General features: G+C 41.2%; 1 protein-coding gene across 1 annotated transcript; it reads right to left on the reverse strand.

Moving 5' to 3' along the window:
* Positions 1-69: 69 nt before the first annotated feature.
* On the reverse strand, positions 70-15,988 carry nat10 (N-acetyltransferase 10). Its single transcript, XM_085357555.1, has 29 exons — positions 15,897-15,988; positions 15,554-15,696; positions 15,325-15,416; positions 15,041-15,212; positions 14,287-14,409; positions 14,126-14,187; positions 13,905-14,019; positions 13,325-13,432; positions 13,059-13,192; positions 12,857-12,950; positions 12,673-12,771; positions 12,439-12,575; positions 11,353-11,477; positions 11,117-11,267; positions 10,715-10,811; positions 10,452-10,568; positions 4,898-4,999; positions 4,728-4,802; positions 3,493-3,609; positions 3,266-3,399; positions 3,138-3,186; positions 2,950-3,046; positions 2,756-2,863; positions 2,498-2,670; positions 2,281-2,400; positions 2,059-2,157; positions 727-800; positions 560-640; positions 70-472 (listed from the first exon to the last, which is right to left on the reverse strand). The coding sequence occupies exons 2-29, from the start codon at positions 15,665-15,667 to the stop codon at positions 334-336; spliced, it is 3,108 nt and encodes a 1,035-aa protein (XP_085213681.1). The 5' UTR covers positions 15,668-15,696; positions 15,897-15,988; the 3' UTR covers positions 70-333.
* Between the last annotated feature and the right edge of the window lie 2,515 nt (positions 15,989-18,503).

The raw sequence follows: 18,503 nt of genomic DNA on the forward strand, positions 1-18,503 counted from the left end.
TTAACAAGGATTTACAGAAACCCTTACATTAAATCTAAAAATACTGTAAAATGGTTTATGTAAGTGGAAAGTAAATCATAACTTTTTATTTAATCAGGCTGAAGTGTGATGCTTTGTTCTGTTGACAGTACCTGTGCAGTGTTACACAGTCGAGAGGAGCAAAATTGTTCTTACAGCAACTGACAGCATACAAAGAGCAGAATTTAACACAAAACAATAAAAATAGACTATGCAGTCTTACAGTTACACTCATAGGCTTACAATTCAGTCCAAGATATCCCAAATTCTCCAGATCACACATGTAGTCTTGTCAATACTGTGTCCACTTCACTCTCACGCCTTCTTTCCAAATTTTCCATGCTTGTTCTTCTTGAATTTTCCGTGTTGCGTTTCCTTCTTTTTTAATTTTCCGTGTTGGGGAGCTCCATTGCTCGCTATGGGGGTTCCTCCTTCCCATTTCCTCTTCTTGTCACTGTTGGAAGCAGGTCTTCATTACAAACAAGCTTTTCCAACAACTGAACACTAGATTTCTCACCAAACATTGTAAGTAACACTCTACCTTTTTATGCTGACGATAGCTGTGCTCCCTGCTTTCTTCAGCACCTGGTCCCACTCCTCGTCGTCCCCACGAATTTTGTACCTCAAAAAAACAAAAAGACAGCTAGAGTAAATACTGGTCTAAAAAAAATGCAATGGCCAAGGCTGCCCTTCAAACCCGATACTCACTGTTCCAGGTCCATTTCCTTTACTTTTTCCACATCTTGTTTGTGTCTCTCCTCAAACTCCTTTGCTGCTTCATTCTATGAACAGAGAGGGGAAAATTCCTTCTTTACTTGTATCTATAAAATGTAGGTGTGACACTTCTGAAACCGAGACCAAAGTTGACATAAACACTGTGGGGGTTTTGTGGTTCCATCTTTGTGTTTTGTAATACAGAGAAACAGCTTTACAGGCACAGCAACCCCATCCACCTGCTCTTCAAACTTTCAGCCAATCAGAAGTGAGCTGCCATACGGAGGAGGAAGGGCGCTAAAGCTGCAGAGCATGCAAAGCTGCTTCTGGAAGAGTCCATGAATAAAAACGTGAAGCCATAAATGAGCATAAAAGGCCAACGAGAACTGAAAGCTAATTAGAAATGCATCAGAATAACGAGTTCACTCTCAGTTCATGATCAGGTCGTGTTTACGGCTGTGGTTTAGGGAAAAAAAAAAACAATTTAACTTTTTTCTTTTTCGTTTCTCTTCGAGTAAATGAAAAGATAAAAGATTGTGGCAAAAACTGTTGCCGCAAATTTGAAACATGACGTGAACTCTGGATGTGGCGAGTCATTAAACCCTTAAACAAAAGCATAAAATTAAGGAGGAACTTTCTGCTGCTTCCTTATGATGGATTAGCACCAACTTATGACCCCTGAAGCTGGATTAGTCTCTCCTGCTGAGATTTTTGCTCTACAAGGGCCTGATATCCACTTACGAGGACATTATACTGCTACGCTGGGGCGACCGTGGCTCAGGGGGTTGGGAATCGCATCTGTAACCGGAAGGTCGCTGGTTCGATCCCTGGGCTCTCTGTCCTGGTCGTTGTGTCCTTGGGCAAGACACTTTACCCTACTTGCCTACTGGTGTTGGCCAGAGGGGCCGATGGTGCGATATGGCAGCCTCGCTTCTGTCAGTCTGCCCCAGGGCAGCTGTGGCTACAACTGTAACTGCCTCCACCGGTGTATGAATGTGAGAGTGAATGAATAGTGGTATTGTAAAGCGCTTTGGGTGCCTTGAAAAGCGCTATATAAATCCAATCCATTATTACTGTTCTATCAGAATTTTAAACAAATATCCTCCTATGTGGCTCTTATTTTTCATAAAAACAAAAATAAGGTAAAAAAATAAATAAATCTGGTAATTCTTTGTTTTTACATTCATGGGCCCCAATATGCCCAAATATCAAAGAGAAATTAAAAATGCATGCTGTGGAAGAGTTCGGGTCTTAGGAGGTTAATGGTAATAACCTGTAAATTATTCCAGCATTAGCTAATCATCAGAAATAATTTAGCACAAATACCAGATCTTCACTGAGGCTTCTGACAGTTGGCTCCATTGCAACTTCTTTAGTGGCTGCCATCTGTGCTTCAACTGCTTTTTCTTGGATGCCGGTGAAGATCTAATGCAGTAATAATGAAAAGATATGATGTTACAGCCTTACTGCAGCTGCTTTAATTAACAGTGAGTTGTACATCATCCACAAGTGAGGTTTTTCTGTATGACTTAATTATTGGCAACTCACTTGCACAAATTTACGGATGACGCGGTTGAAGAGGCCCATGAGCTGTGAGCTTGGAAGCTCAATTTCCTTTTCCAGCTGATCCACAGACTTATGCTGCAGTCCGATTCCCAGCAGCAAAGCCTAGAGCACAGCGGACATCAGCCAGTTAACGTCTTAAACAGAGGAATCAGCTGCATTGGAAGGATACCCGTCATATAAAATGTTGATGGAAACGTACACACTGCGCTGCTGAGAGAGACATATCACCGAGCTGCTTGAGGAAGAACACGCGTGCCACCGTTGGCACCAGGTCCATAATGAGGTGGTAATCCACCATGCTCCTCGAATACAGCTCCAGACGTTTGAGGTCATAAGGGCTGAAGTGAGCCACCAGCTCTGAGCTGCTGAGAACTGTTATGATGAGAGACAAGTCAGACTGGGGTGAGGTCTACGCTGGAGAAATCAGATCAGGGTGTTTTAAACAGAGGACTCTTACTGCAGGTATTCTCCTTGGACTTCTTATTCTGCAAAATGCTCAGTGCTAGACTCGGATGAAAGTTGCTGAACTGGTAGGAGAGCAGAGACAGGAAGCGCCGACAAAAATCTGAGGAAGGGGAAGAAGAATTGTTCTAAAGGAGCCTGACAAGCTTGAGCACACCAGTTCTCCTCAGGCAGTGTAAGCATGTTCACCTTTCGAGAAGGCAGAAAGCCACTGGCTCTGCTCCGGGGTTTCATCTGTATTTAGCTCCTTCAGCATCACGCAGGAGTGCTCCCCTGTAAGGTCATTCTACATACAACCGCACATGAAAAAATAATTACAGCAGTGCAAAAAAACAACAACAAAAAGAAACATGAAAAAGTGACTGAATGGTACTTACTGGGGTTTGTCTCAAGTAAACTGGAATATATCCTGCCTTCTTCCAGAACCTGTTGTGGTTGAAAACAGATTCATTTTTATACACTTCCAAAAGATTCATCCCCTTCACTTCATGTTAAGCCAACTCACTTAAGCAGTTGTGCAGTAAGGCCATAGGAAACGCCTAAGTAGTCCAGTTTCTCTGCCCTCCTCTCACTCAGCTTCAGCAGAAGAGGAGGGAGCTCCTTGCGTGGAGTGATCACCTCTTCCAGCAGACTCACAGCCTGCACAACAAACCGTAGCGAGGTTCACTCCGGTTACACTTCAAGTGCGCAAATAATGTCTAGCAGATGTTGCTGAAAACACCGGTGTCTTACCTCACTGCTGACAGAGGTGATTTCATTGTGGTTTGATTGTGTGCTCTCATCCATCGTGGGAAACTTGCCCTCGTAGTACATCTGCAGCAGCTGGAGAGCTCTGGAGCCGTAGCCCATCTGGTGCACAGGTCGATTATTCAAATTAACTGTGTTACTACGCCAGCAAAAGCTCCGGGAACTTTCATTTCCCAAATTTCACTAACTTCCTGAGGGCAAGCATTCCTCTGTCATGTGGAGATTTCTTTTGTTTACACAGTAAGGCCAAAGCCAAAAAACCCCCCCAAAAAAAACCCAATAAACGGCTTTTCCCTCTGAATCACGTCATTCATGCGCTGACAGGTTAAAAAAAACAATGCTGCAACCAAGCACTGAAGTCTGTACTCACCTAAGGGGTGTAATATTATCTCCCCCAAACTTAATTTAGATGCATGGTCTAGTGGACAGCTATTTCTTTATTTTTATTTGTTTTTTTGTTTTTAACTACCGTACTAAAACCTTTTCAGGGAGCTAAAAGATTCTTTCAGGACATTGTTTGTCTGATTTTCCTGTGCAGAGAAGACCCTCTGAGATTAAGCTAATAGGTCAGCTGCATCTACACATGAGACAAAAACAAAAAAAACCCCCCAAAACATAGGGACCAGGTTACATCTTTCTCAGTCTCTTCTATCATAGTCCCCAGGCACTCCTGCATCACCTCATCTGTCAACCTGTCCGAGCAGTTCCAGGTCTGTTTTGCCTAAATTAATGCCGCTGCCATTTGTTATTTTATAGTGTGGCACTTCTCTCGCAGAAATCTCTCTGGACACGTAAGCGATGTAACAGGCACCACCCCACAGATCAATTTCTAACATGTATTCTTCATCACATCATCTCTTTTTATTTATTCTGCTGTTCTTCACATAACTGCTGATGGGTTTCAGGGTTTTTAAAAATTGTATTTTTGGCTGTTATTATCTTCTCTGAGTTTAACCTAGGAGTAATTCAGGGCCGCTCAGAAGTACCCCAGAATAGGCGCTTCTTTCTTTCCAAAAACAGAGTTTGCTTCATGCTTTAGTGGACTGCACATGAAGCTTTGGGCCACCCAAAACAAAACAAAACAAAAAAATGCTTAATAGTTCCTGCAGACAAAAATGCCCTTTAGGAAATTCCTCACCACTCTTACTCCCTGAGGAAAGCAACTGCAGCGGAAATATTTCAGTACAGTGTATATCAAGAAAAACATGGCAGATTCTTACTCCTTGGTAGTCTGGATTAACAGCAATGCGCACCACTCTACCTCCTGAGAGGGTGCCAAACTCCGGGTCTTGAAACTGTGACAAGAGTAGAGGATTCAGTATTAGTTTAAAAATGTCTTCACTGGACTGTAAAAGAATGAGCTGTAGTGGTTTTGTTGAAGGTTTTGTACCTGCTCTGAGACAGTCCAGGGAATGAGGTCGCCTGAGGCCTTCTTCCCTCTGGACAGGCCGTTGAGGATGGACTGTCTTGATATTTCCCCCTCCAGACATACCTGGGGGGCACGAGGGTGCAAATGCATGTTTGAGTGGAATCAAAAAGGTCGCCTATCAGTGATGTTCATAGAGCTCATGCATGCTAGTGACAATAAATCACTATTAAAAAAAACCCCCTAAGCCAGGGATGTCAAAATCATTTTACATCACGGGCCACACAGAGCTCACTGCTGACCTTATTTGGGCCAGAAATGTAAACAACTGTAAGAAGCAAACGTGTAAAATAAATATTAAATTTTATCTATCTATCTATCTATCTCAGTAGGAAAAGCTGTAAAAATGTATGAAAATACAATTAGAAGTCCAGATTTCTGTTCTTCACATTTTCCAAAGCCATCCAGTAAGGCCGGACTGGAATCTTTGCGAGGCCGATTCCGGACCCCCAGCCCTCATTGTCTGACACCCCTGCCCTATGGCTGTAGTAGTCCTCCGAGGCCATGTGCAGCGGCAATAATAGGGGCAATCTCAGTCCCAACTCAAAATAGCTTAACCTAAACCACAATCTATTTCCTAACCTACACAAGAAGTTTTGGTTCATAAAAACCAAAACCAAACCACAAGAAAAAGTGAGTTACATAGAAAAATAAACAGAGTGAAGCAGGACCCAAAATATTATGGAAGCCCGTTTCCGCCACTAAAAAAAAAAAAAAAAAAAAAAGGATCCATAACTCAAAATTTCGAGTTATTTTCTCGAAATTTCGAGTTATTTTCTCGAAATTTCGACATATTAACTCAAAATTTTGAGAAAAGCAACTCGAAATTTCGAGTTAGCGCTGCCAATCAGTAATCTACGTGAATGACGTCATTTCCATGTTACCCGGAAGCTGAAGCCCTCAGCTACAAATGCTACAGCTAAGCTACCGGTATTACATCCAGTCGTGAATGCACAGATTGCTGAGTGTTTTCAGCCTGGCTTCACAAATGATGAAATCCCTGTGTTATTAGCTGAATCACATGGTGTTACTATCAGCAAACATACTTTAATTTGTTGGGATCCGTTTTTGAGTGCGCGGTCCTGCGCCATATGCTTCCGGGTAACAAGAAAGCGACCTCATTCACGTATATTTTTGATTGGCAGAGCTAACTCGAAATTTCGAGAAAAGTAACTCGAAATTTCGAGTTATTTTCTCGAAATTTCGAGTTATTATCTCGAAATTTCGAGAAATATAACTCGAAATTTCGAGTTATGGATACTAGCTTTTTTTTTTTTTAGTGGCGGAAACGGGCTTCCATAAAATATGGACTAAAGGTTCACAGTCTTACTTTATACCAGTGCCACCTGTTTTTTTTAATTCTATGAATCTTGGGCAGCTCGACTTGCGTGAAGTGTTTCCAGATGTGCGTCATGTAGCCGTTTTAACAGATGCATGAAATGTACATTTTTAGACATAAGTTGTAACGGCCGCCGTTTTCTTTGTGAGTATTTATTACACAGCGTGCTGCGGGGAAAAGCCTGTTCTAACGTTTGAATCTAAGGTTTATTTTTTAGCACCTGGCGGCTCTTTTTTATGGAACGCCAGGACTGCCATAATGAATTAATTAAATACACCATTAAATAATTAATTAAATGTGGCAATAATTAATTAAAATTGGAATTAATTAATTAAATAAATAGTTATGACACATGTAATTAATTAATTATTGACACATTTAATTAATTATTTATGTATTTCACATTTTAATTAATTATTGACACATGTAATTAATTAATTATTGACACATTTAATTAATTATTTATGTATTTCACATTTTAATTAATTATTGACACATTTCATTAATTATTGACACATTTAATTAATTATTTAATGATATATTTATTTATTTCATTTTGGCAGTCCTGACGCCTGGCTCTCATCATGAAATAATTTTATCTGTCAGCCTCACCCATCAAACTCAGGGGGCGGGGTTAACGCTGATCGAGTCAAAACCATTGCTTTGGCCTGGTGGCCATTGTTTCTAGCACACAACAACCGGCATGTGGAAGCTAACAGAACTGAGCTTTGAAAAACCCTGTTTGTGTGTTACCAAATACCGTTTTAATATTTTTTTAGCCGAGAATGTAGTGGTTTAATCTTCATGTGTCTGGTCGGTTTGTCAAGATACAGCCTCTTTGCAAAAGTGTTTCGATGATTTCGGAGATGTCTGCCCAGTCTCACGGCAAAGCGTGGGATAGACCCGCTCGCCTCGCAAGCAATCCCACCGACAAAGCGCAGGCCCCGGTACACAGCTGTAGTAACCCCCGCTGACTTCTTTTACTGAGGTTATATTTATCGACGTTTTATTTCCTGATGTTCTTATGTGTCCTACGTGTTTCAGTCGCCAATTCTGAATTATAACTAACATTAAAAACATGTTTAAGGAGGAGAGAGAGCAAATAAATCTGTTTAACATCTGATCTTTGGGTTTTTGTTCAGTAATCAGCGTGACCTGTGTATAAACACATAAAAGAGATAACGTTGGTGTTTCCGTCATGTAGTAACTGCTGGCTTTAACTGTACAAAGGTTGTTCGACACTATGAAACACATACAGACTTCATGATGTTCGGCTAATATTTTTATTGTGAATATTAATCATGCTGACCTCGCTCTGTACACCACGCAGCGAGGTCAGCATATCCACGATATCCTCAGCTCCATGAGTTAACACACAGTTTCACAGCTGACTATCTAACTGCCAACTATTCCAGAGACGTGAAAATATACAGCATAAAGAAAAGTGTAAGAGACTCAGCAGCAGATTAGAATAACAGTTATACATTTAATAAATCACCAAATGAATCCAAGAAACGAGCAAACCTGTTCCGACAATTTGAATTTGTATTCCCTCAGCTGCAGACTCGCTGCTGTTTAAATGTTTGAAAAGGAAGATTAGATATAAACAAACGTCAAACATAGACTCAGTCTGCCTTCACATTTGATATGAGGCCAGCACGTATAGTGGCCTCAGCAGGCTATTACTGAAATACACGTGCTATATCATAAACTATGATATAAACAGGGAGGTCCTATTAACATGTTTAGTTTTAAAGGACACCTTCCTGCCTTTAGTCTCATTCATGAGCAGTATTAGTTTTCTTCTAACATCCAGAAGTCTGCACAATGTGTTTCATAGTTTGTAACAAGCCTTTGACAGGTAAACATAACATGACCGAAAAAGCAAAAAAAAAGAAAAAAAAAAGAGAGAGAGTGTTGACATAAGAAGAGAAAATTCTCTCAATTATGGAGACAGACAAATGGTTCATTTATGTTTGATGTGTGTTTATTCCTCCCTAAATATCGTCGGTGAAGTTCGCCATGCATGTCAGATTTTCCTGCGCATTTTTATACCTCTGCCAACAGAGAGAGAGAAAAAATCACATTCTAACAGACAGCTGGTGCTTAGAATACAGTTGAATAACTATTAAAAAACAGATGATATTTAGATGATAGTTCAGTCTAACACATGTGCCAGTGAACCATTAAACGTCTGTGAAACTATGCAGTTATGAAACGTAACTTTAACCTCAGCCAAACCGATTTGCTCAGTTGTAAATAAAACAGCGAAGTAAACGTGACCCGACAGACAGAACCTGAGTGAATGAAGTCCAGCGTTTAACCACTGAGAGCTAAAACTCAGCTGAGGTTTGAAAGCTGTGTGCCGGTGATTGGACATCAGCCGCTGATAAAGCTGTTCGCCTATAAAGTGCTCTGTAAGGAAACGAGCTCCAGCAGCTCTGCGCTCGGGGAAAACACTATATTTACTTATCTTGTGCAGAAAAATGCGCTGACATTGCGTTATATCGAGCACCGGCTGCCCAGTTAAACTGTGACTATCACCAGGTAACTAGGCGTGTTTCTTGAATTAGCAGCAGGTGTTAAACAGCTGACAGATGAGGAGGAGGATGCATGCAGGTAAACTGAGGGTCTGCTGAGCTGATCGCTGGTTTCGTGAGAAAAATGTCAGCTCGTTCTTTATGTTACAGAAGCACAGAGACACAAGACCAGGCGGAAAGAGACGATCGTTCGGTGAAAATGAGAATCTGCGAATGCAACATGTGGAACACGGAGAGTGGAATATGTAAACAAACCGGTTAACGTAACCCCCTCGGTGCACTCTGCATGCTAACTGTTAGCAGAGCTAGTGAAATCTCTGAAAACATCTGAGCACTTTTGCAAACATGTTCTATGTTGACAACCTGACCAGACATACGTCGTGACATTCGCGGCTAAAACACTGTTAAAAGTGTAGCTGGTGACAGAAAAACGGGGTATTTTAAAACTACACCACCACCATTGCTGCTTGTGATTTGATCTGCATTCTGGGATAACTGGCTGCCCCAAGTCTACACAAGCAATCGATTTTCTAGGATCGACCTGTTTTGACTTACTTTGCACGGCAACCAATCAAATGTTAGAGAAGCTGCATGGGCAGCGTTAACCCCGCCCCCTGAGTTTGATGGGTGAGGCTGACAGATAAAATTATTTCATGACGAGAGCCAGGCGTCAGGACTGCCAAAATGAAATAAATAAATATATCATTAAATAATTAATTAAATGTGTCAATAATTAATTAAATGTGTCAATAATTAATTAAAATGTGAAATACATAAATAATTAATTAAATGTGTCAATAATTAATTACATGTGTCAATAATTAATTAAAATGTGAAATACATAAATAATTAATTAAATGTGTCAATAATTAATTAATTACATGTGTCATAACTATTTATTTAATTAATTAATTCCAATTTTAATTAATTATTGCCACATTTAATTAATTATTTAATGGTGTATTTAATTAATTCATTATGGCAGTCCTGGCGTTCCATACTTTTTTACTTCTCATCCGTAAATAATCTGCTCTTTCACGTGATTCAGTTTATTTTGAAAAGTCTCAACAGGATCTTGAGCTTTATTGTGAAAGGTTTATGTGGAACATAAACAAGCGGACATGCGATGCTGTTACCGTCGTTGTTGCTAACCACAACGCATAAAAACAGGCGCTTGTCCGTCCGTAGTGTGGTTATATTAAATATAAGAGAAAGAGAGAACTTTAAGAAATTAATATAACCACTACAGTGACCATCAAAACGATGAAAAAATATTGCCGTAAACAGTTTATTTTGCGACACCACGAAACAAACGATAGCGTAAAATGAAACGATAGACGTTTTTATATCGTCATCCGATATATATCGTTATATCGAACAGCCCTATGCCCAGCTATACACTTTTTTAAAATAGAGTCTACACAAATCAATTACAACACCTACATAATGTTTATAGAGATGTTACACACTCTTTACCATTTACAAAGATTTGAGATGCCCATATAAGCAGTTATGAATCTTTTTGCAAATATCGTAATTTTGTTGGTTTGTAATAAATAACTAATAAGTAGAATTTCATTAACTACTCATTTCCCACCCTATGATTTAAAACAGTGGGTCTGTGAGTGTATTACAGTACCTGCACCACAGCAAGGACCTCAGGTAGTGAGTTTTGTGTGGGAGGAACAGGTGGCAGGAGGCAGAAGAGGTGATGAGCCGGAGCGTCAGACAACATCTGCAGGTCATTTGGGGAATTCTGGAGACAAAAATATGAGTCACAAAAATGACAACACTGTGCAGGGCACTGCGCTGCCGTTAGATTTAAGGGGGGGGGGGGGGGGGGGGGGGGGGGGGGGAATGAAATAAATAAATTAAAGTCAAAGGACTGCAATCGACAATCACCTTGTAGTGCGATGCCACATAGAGAGCCATCAACCTCTGCAGGAAAGCTTCAGACGCTTTGTGGTAACAGAACAGTGTGTCTCGGTTCACATAGTATCTGCACAGCATTAGATAAGGACAAATGCAAACTTGCATAGTGAATGTAGGTGATGTGATGTGCACCATAGATTAGAAATCTGGCAATTTTTTTTTTTAGTTTCTATTGCACAGAGTTCAATACTGAGATCAAATTCAGTGTTTTAAATAATAACTGTCCACAGCATTTTCTGCAGCCTAACTTTAAATGTTTGATCTATGCACAAAATACCACACTGTGCCTACTTAATGCTCACCCAGCAAAAAAAATAATAATTACACATGTAAATTTGCCTCAGGCGGGATTATTAGGGAAACAAAGGATACAGTTCACATGTTTGTGGAAGCGGGCAGCCGGAAATGAGCCTGGGAATGTTGAGGCAGTCTAGACAGAGCAGCTCATTCAGCCACTTCTCTACAGGGTCTCCCGGAGAGTACCGAATGGACTCGTGCAGAGAAACCTCGTGGAGAGAACGAGCTGCAAACGGAAACGGGTACACAGCAGTGAGTCACATGATACAGATGCACTGAACATAAACACGGTGAGCAACTGAGATCCTCACCTGCTGATAGTCTGGCTGTGTTGGTGGTTCTGTTCTCTGCAGACATGCTCTGCTGACTGTCTGCGCTCTGCTGCCTCAGCTGCTGAATCAGCTTGAGGGAAAGAGAGCGCCCGGTGCCTTCATAGCTGCAGAAATACAAATAATTAGCACGGAAACAGAAATTTGAAAATTCACTGGTTGCACCTTCTTGCGCTCGAGTAGCTCAGGTGTGTGCACTTCTCAACTGGTCTTCAACTAATTCAGCAAAATTTTTGTTTTGATTTTTAAAAAAACAAACAAAAAAAAACTGAAAATAGTGCCCTGTCTGCTTATTTTAGCCCTTCATTCAATATTCCTACAGCTTAAAGCTGAAATGTATGATTGCATAAACTTATTTACAGCAATAACAACAAGTACTGAAGATAAAGATAGAAGGACATTAAGTCCCAGGATCTCATGCCTGTGCTGCTGGAACTGTGAACATTATGATGGATTTCGCTCCCTTAATTCCAAATATGATCAGTTTTAAACACCGACTGCACAAAAACACACTGTGTGCTGTATAAGTTGCTTGGTTTTGGATTCAGTCATGTTGAAAAGGCTTAGCTCAACAGCCAATTTGCATTTCCTTGTGCCAGTGCAACTGCTCTGAGCATCCCAGCCACAAAACTTGATCTGTGTGATGATCTGAAAGGCAGTGCCTTAAGACTTAAGGTGCAGTGTGCAACATCGCATCACTAGATGTCAGTAGACTGCACATAGCTATGGTGGCACACTTAAACCTAATGTTAGCTGGCCTGATGTTAGCTTATAACCAGCTGTTATTGTTGTTTAGTTAGGTCATTGTCAGCTGTCAGGAGACGGGAAAGTCGTTTGTCTAATGTGCTGACAGAGGGTAAGTGTGACTAAATTGGGACTAAATAAGCATGTTTATGCACATTTTTGTGTGTTAGAGCCCTGACTTCTGTTCAGGAGTTCCATATTTAAGTGCCTCATTTCTCTCATTGATCATTTTACTCAAAAAAGTCTTCACGGTAATATATTTAATATATTCAAAACTAACCAGCATCTTGTGGTGTATAAATATGACTCAGGTTTTAAACTGACCCGTTGATGGTGGAGGCCATGAAAACCAGATAAGGCCCGAGCAGCTTCTTAACAAGAGGAAGAGGGATTGCTGCGGCCTCGTCGATGACAAGCAGTTCAGCCTGGCCCAGCTTCACTGCATCACCTGGGTGGATATACTGTTGGGCCACAGTAATGGTGCGATCAGATCAGGTGTAAATTTCACTTTTTATTGTAAAAGAAGACACTTTTTTTTTTTTTATTAGTCTTGTTTACCTGAATTGTCTGCCGATGCTCTTTGAATATGTTCACCCGCACCACTGCTTTATTGAACTCTGGATTCAAAGACTGGATGATTTCATAGTCGAGATGCTCCTGCGAATTAAAATGGGAGTAAGAAGCAGTACGTGCTCACCATGTGCGCATGACATCAGTGGTGCAGAGAAGAGTCAGAACCTACCTGATACTGCAGGGCATCGAAGCCTTTGAAGATGAATTCAAACATAGTGTGAAGGTTGTCCGGGCTCGGCGAAGTTACAAAGATATTAGAGTAGCTTTAAAAAAAAAAAAAAAAAAAAGTTACAATAACAGGTGACGAGCGAGAAGAATAAAAACAGACAAAGCTGATATTTTAAAATGGCATTGATGAAAGTCATATATACCCAAAAGCCACAGCTCCAGCAACAGCCAGCCCCAAAGCTGCAGACTTGCCTCGACCACGGGCAGCAGTCAGAGCCACAGTGCTCCTCAGTGTCTTCTCTGATATTGCTTCAATAAACTTCAACACCGCCTTTGCCTATAGAAAATATTCAAAATAACAACTGGGACACCTGCACATCTGCTACTTACTGTTTAACTATAACATTGCAGTCAACTTGAATTCAGTTATAGGAGGTGAATGTGTCTGTAGCATTTAAAAGGCCCTGACCTGGTCCATAGTCCTGCATGCATCCACCAATACACCGACTGGCTGAGTGTCCTGAAGGGACTCCTTCAGATCCTTCAGCTCCTGTTCTCGAGGAGGCAACCTGTCCTCCTGAAGGGGAACGAGAGAGCCAGTCAGAATGGAGTCTTTTTTTCTCCCTAAATGTGCACTTATTGGTTTTTCAGAGACTTTCAGCACAGTATCCTAAGCAACAGCAGGAAAAACATTATCATTGCTTCTTCTCAGAGCAGCCAGAAATGCCTGTCCGTAAAACCCTCCAACTCTTTCTCAAAGAGGCCCGACTGGTCTTTATAATGTATGAAACATTTTTAAACTTATTTAAAAAGGGACCGAACGCAGTGCAACCTACATATTGTACAGACAATAAATCCTGGGTGCCTGTTTTATGCAAGTTAATAGTCATAAAATCATAAATCATAAACACACAAAAGCAGAACAACGTCTAAACCATTAATCCTCCCATGTGCAGGATAACCACTATGAAGCTTGCTGTCAGCAAACTATCTGCTGAATAACTAACCGATTAAAAAAACCTTTTATACTATATAATTAAAAAAGGTACCTGAGTTTTTGGCGGAACTGGTTTAATGTTCGCCATGTGGGTGGAAATTGGCAGGATGTTAAGTTGGTCATCAATGACGACACAGTTTTTGCAGGACGCCAAAGATAGAATGAACCTTAAAAAACACAAAAATAAAACCACATTTTTAATATGACGGTTCAATTTTCATTCCTCTGAGCAAATACACTTCAAACTCAATGAACTCTTGGCAAAGCACCTACCTCTCATTAAACCTTCCAACCACATCCTGATGAGCCTCGGTCCTGTATCGAGAGTGCACGTCCTGGAGAAAGAAGAAGGGGTGGGGGGGGGAAAGTCGGTCACAGTGGGTTCCACGTCATCAGAAGAGCAAACCGAATCTAATAATAAATTAAATCCTTACCATAGTCATTGTATACAGCTGTTTCAGAGACTTCATGGTCCTGAGCAGTAGGACCACTATACCGCCACCTTCTACAGTCTCAATAGTTCTTGCTAAGAGGTTAGGAGTGAGAGCTTCAAAGTCCTGTGTGACAAGAGAAACAATAGAAATCAAACACCTGATGCACCTCCCCACCCCACCTGTCCTCAAATGTGATCTGATCAAATGCACTTATGTTCTTGTTTGTAAGGAACAGGAACATAAGTTCATCAACAGAAAAAAACAAAAACAAGGTCAAATTTAAAGAGCATTTAGAAAAATGAACAGGGATGTTTAGAAGATGCTCAAAATGAGGTCTCTGTTAACCTCTCAGTTCATCCAGTGTGACAAAGAAGGCACCTAGAAGCCCTTCTGTTTAAACCAACCTTTTTCTGATTGGCTGTACTTTCCAAACAGAACGTTCGAACAGCGGGTGGGTGGAGCTTCATTGTCAGAAACGACCATATTAAGCATAATTGTACTGATCCATGAGCACACGAAACTGTGTTTAGAGCAATGTGCAGCTTTTGGCTCAGCTAACTTCATTATTTGAAGCTTTGGCCAAGCTTAGTATGAGCAATATGACAAGTAATAGGTAAGGGCAAATAAAGATTGACTTAAAGTTCATTTCAAACCCTGTAACTATTCATTTGCAGGCAGATGTCACACTATTGTACCACAAGCCTAGTGGTTTATTTTACTCTAAAATCTTTTTTAAACCAGAGCAGAGACTCACCTGTAAGACGCACATGCCGTAGGTGTTTCCCAGGATCTTGTGCGTCTCGTTGTAGTAACAGTAACGGATGTTGGTTGCGGCAACAAAGAGTTCAAATGGGTCGTCCTGATTCAGGTTCAACGTGCCAGTTTTAATCTTCTTCTGCAGCTGTTTCATGCGCTTCTTTCTATTGCTGTTTCGCGAATGAGATGATGATGAGAAACACTTTTTTTTAAATCCCAGATTTGGGGAACTCTTTAAATATTTGACAGATTACACCCTCTCTCCTGTGAGCTCACACACACCTGCTGAATCCCAGGTCTTTTTTATAGCACCAGAGCACCGAGGGTCGAGCTCTCACAGCAGCTTTAGACAGCATGTGATGTAGGATGACAACCTGGACAACAGAGAGGGGCAACTGTGTTTTAATGCTCAGTTACACACATGTAAATTCACAACCCTGCAGGTAAAATAAGCTCACTGCTCCTAATGCAAGCTAATGTGTCTTGAATGCGCGGGGAGTGATGGGATTACCTGATCTCTGCCACGATCCCCCACCACAACAAACAAGGTCCTGTGCTGCAAAGCGACCCCATTCTCTATCTGGACCCGGATCCGGTTGTCTACCTTCTTACGGACGGTTGCCATCGTCTATTTGCTCCTGAGAGAGAGAATAACTGTCCGATAGCAAAATCACACAGAAGCAGATACTAGTTAAACAGTGTGACAAAAGCGGTGGAGCCAGAGCCGCAAAGAGCTGACAACAGAAACAGGAGGAAGAACTCAGTGGAGCTAACTTACAGCTAAAACAAAAATATTTAAGGATCAAACTAGCAAAACACACGAAACACTGTAGGATGGACCCGTTTCCGGTTACCTGATATTACAGATGAACTGTCAGGCCTTTAGCTTTTGTAAAAACACAGCAAGTTGCACGCTAAGCTTACACGCCAGCCATCACGCTGTTGATAAATTCACGTGGAGACTGCGCTTCATGGAGGACCCCTGCATGACGTCAGAATTGTGCGACTTTCTTTGAAAAGTTTCCTGTGTTGAGCGTACATTTACAACTGGAGCAAGTTCAACGAAGTGTGTGTGTGGGGGGTAAATCACTGCCCCCACACATTTTAGTCTATTCTGAAAGCAATGGTAAAGACAAGGATATTGGATATTTTCTATTTATTTGTTAATTTTTCTTTAATTTTTGCTCTTTTTTTTTAAACCTAGAATAATTAATTTCCGTTACCCTGTCATGTATTTTTTTTAGCGAAATGCTTTGTGTTATACTTAAAAAGACAAATACATGTAAGTTAAATAAAAACGAAACGATGGCCTCTTATATTTTCTATTGAATAGCCTCGGCTTCTAGTAATAATTTTGGTTAAATCTCTACATGTACTTGCAAGTGAGGCTTTGTTTTTGTTTTTGACCTATTTATTGAATACGCAAACGAAAGCATATCATACGGGGAGAGAATCAGTTGAACTAAAAATAAATTAAAAAATTAAAATGAAAGACTTATCTACAACTGTTATAACACGTTAAAGTAAAGTGTTTGGGGACTTTTTCCTTTCAATAGTTTGAGAAAATATTTGACTGACGGCTATCACACAGCGCCTTTTTTCCAAGTCTATTACAAAGTCACTAATTGAATTCAGTGTGGACAAAACGGGTTTTAAAATAGCTTGGAGAGACATTACAGCAGCAATTTATAGTGTAAAATTAGTTTTGCTTTGTCCCGTGTCAGCACGGCACTACAGTGTGTCTACTCTCTGGCCACAGGGTGATGCTGCATCCCACACTGAGCAACCAGCTAGATGTTTTCAGTTTTTCCTTTTTAGGAGAGACGCTTAGACTGATAACATTACAGAGAAGATATTTTGGTTGCAATTAAAAGTAAAGTTAAGAGTCACGTGAGCCAACGAAACTGAATTTTCACTACAATCGTCTTTAAAATAAGACGTCTGTACTGAGAAAAAGATGTCTTGATGCATGCTCAATCATCCAGGTAAGTAAATCCCAAAAGGTAGATTCTGTTCATCTCGACGTAGCGTTTTCAATGGGAGAAACGTTTCATCACTCATCCAAGTGACTTATTCAGTTTCAGCTGACTGCAGGTTTCCCCAACCTTATAAACAGTACATGTTTGCACAATAACTGAAATCAGCCCACCGAATGAACAATGGGCTGTGAGGTCATTTCTTTGATCATTACCGTATTTTTGCAACTATAAGGCGCACATAAAAGCCTTAGATTTTCTTTAAAAAGTGCGGCGCGCCCTATAGTGCAGTGCGCCCTGTGTGTTGTAAGGAGGACGTAGTAGAGAACACCATGAGAACGCTAAAGGGTGAAGTGTGGGCGTTGATCGTATATACCGGACAATCGCACATACCTGTATAAAAGGTCAGGTATGTGCGATTATGTGGAACATCGTTGTTTTAACAACCCTGAAAATGGCAAAGAGACACGCTTATGAAGCACAGTTTAAACTGAAGGCCATCAGCTACGCGGAGGAACATGGAAATCGAGCAGCCGCGAGAGAATTTAAGATTAATGAATCGATGGTTCGCAAGTGGAGGAAGCTGGAAAACAAGCTCCGACAGGTCAAGAAGACGCAGCTGAGTTTCCGCGGACATAAGGCGAGGTGGCCCGAGTTGGAGGAAAGACTCGAGCGGTGGATCATCGAGCAAAGAACGAGCGGGAGAAGCGTTTCGACGGTCACCATTCGACTAAAAGCAGTTTCGCTAGCAGAAGAAATGAAAATTGAACATTTCCGAGGAGGTCCGTCTTGGTGCTTTCGTTTTATGAAACGGTGCCATTTTTCCATCCGGACCAGGACTACGGTAGCGCAGCAACTTCCAGCGGATTATACCGGTAATGAAAAGCTGGCCATCTTCCGCTCCTACTGCAGCAAACACATCGCCGACAAAAACATCCAGCCCAGCCACATCACAAACATGGACGAGGTCCCGCTCACTTTTGACATCCCGGTGAGTCACACTGTGGAGAAGAAGGGGACCAGCACGCTAGCGATACGCACAACGGGGCACGAAAAGTCTTCTTTTACTGTTGTGCTTGGCTGCCATGCTAATGGACAGAAACTGCCGCCTATGGTGATTTTTAAGAGAAAGACTTTGCCTAAAGAGAAGTTTCCAGCAGGAATCATCATTAAGGCAAATGAAAAGGGCTGGATGGATGAGGAAATGATGAAAGACTGGCTGAGGGAGGTGTATGTAAGGAGACCAGGTGGTTTTTTCCACGCATCACCATCGCTGTTGATCTGTGACTCTATGCGTGCCCATCTCACAGCCAATGTGAAAAAGCTAGTGAAACAAATGAACTGTGAGCTTGCTGTCATTCCGGGAGGCCTGACAAAGGAACTCCAGCCGCTGGACATCGGTGTGAACCGCCCGTTCAAAGTAAGGCTGCGAGCGGCGTGGGAGCGATGGATGACCGATGGAGACCACAGTTTCACCAAGAGTGG

The sequence above is a fragment of the Diplotaxodon limnothrissa genome, linkage group LG7 (genome assembly GCF_057381915.1).
Source record: "Diplotaxodon limnothrissa isolate DT_005_m linkage group LG7, D_limnothrissa_male_GT1.1, whole genome shotgun sequence".
Classification (NCBI taxonomy): Eukaryota; Metazoa; Chordata; class Actinopteri; order Cichliformes; family Cichlidae; genus Diplotaxodon; species Diplotaxodon limnothrissa.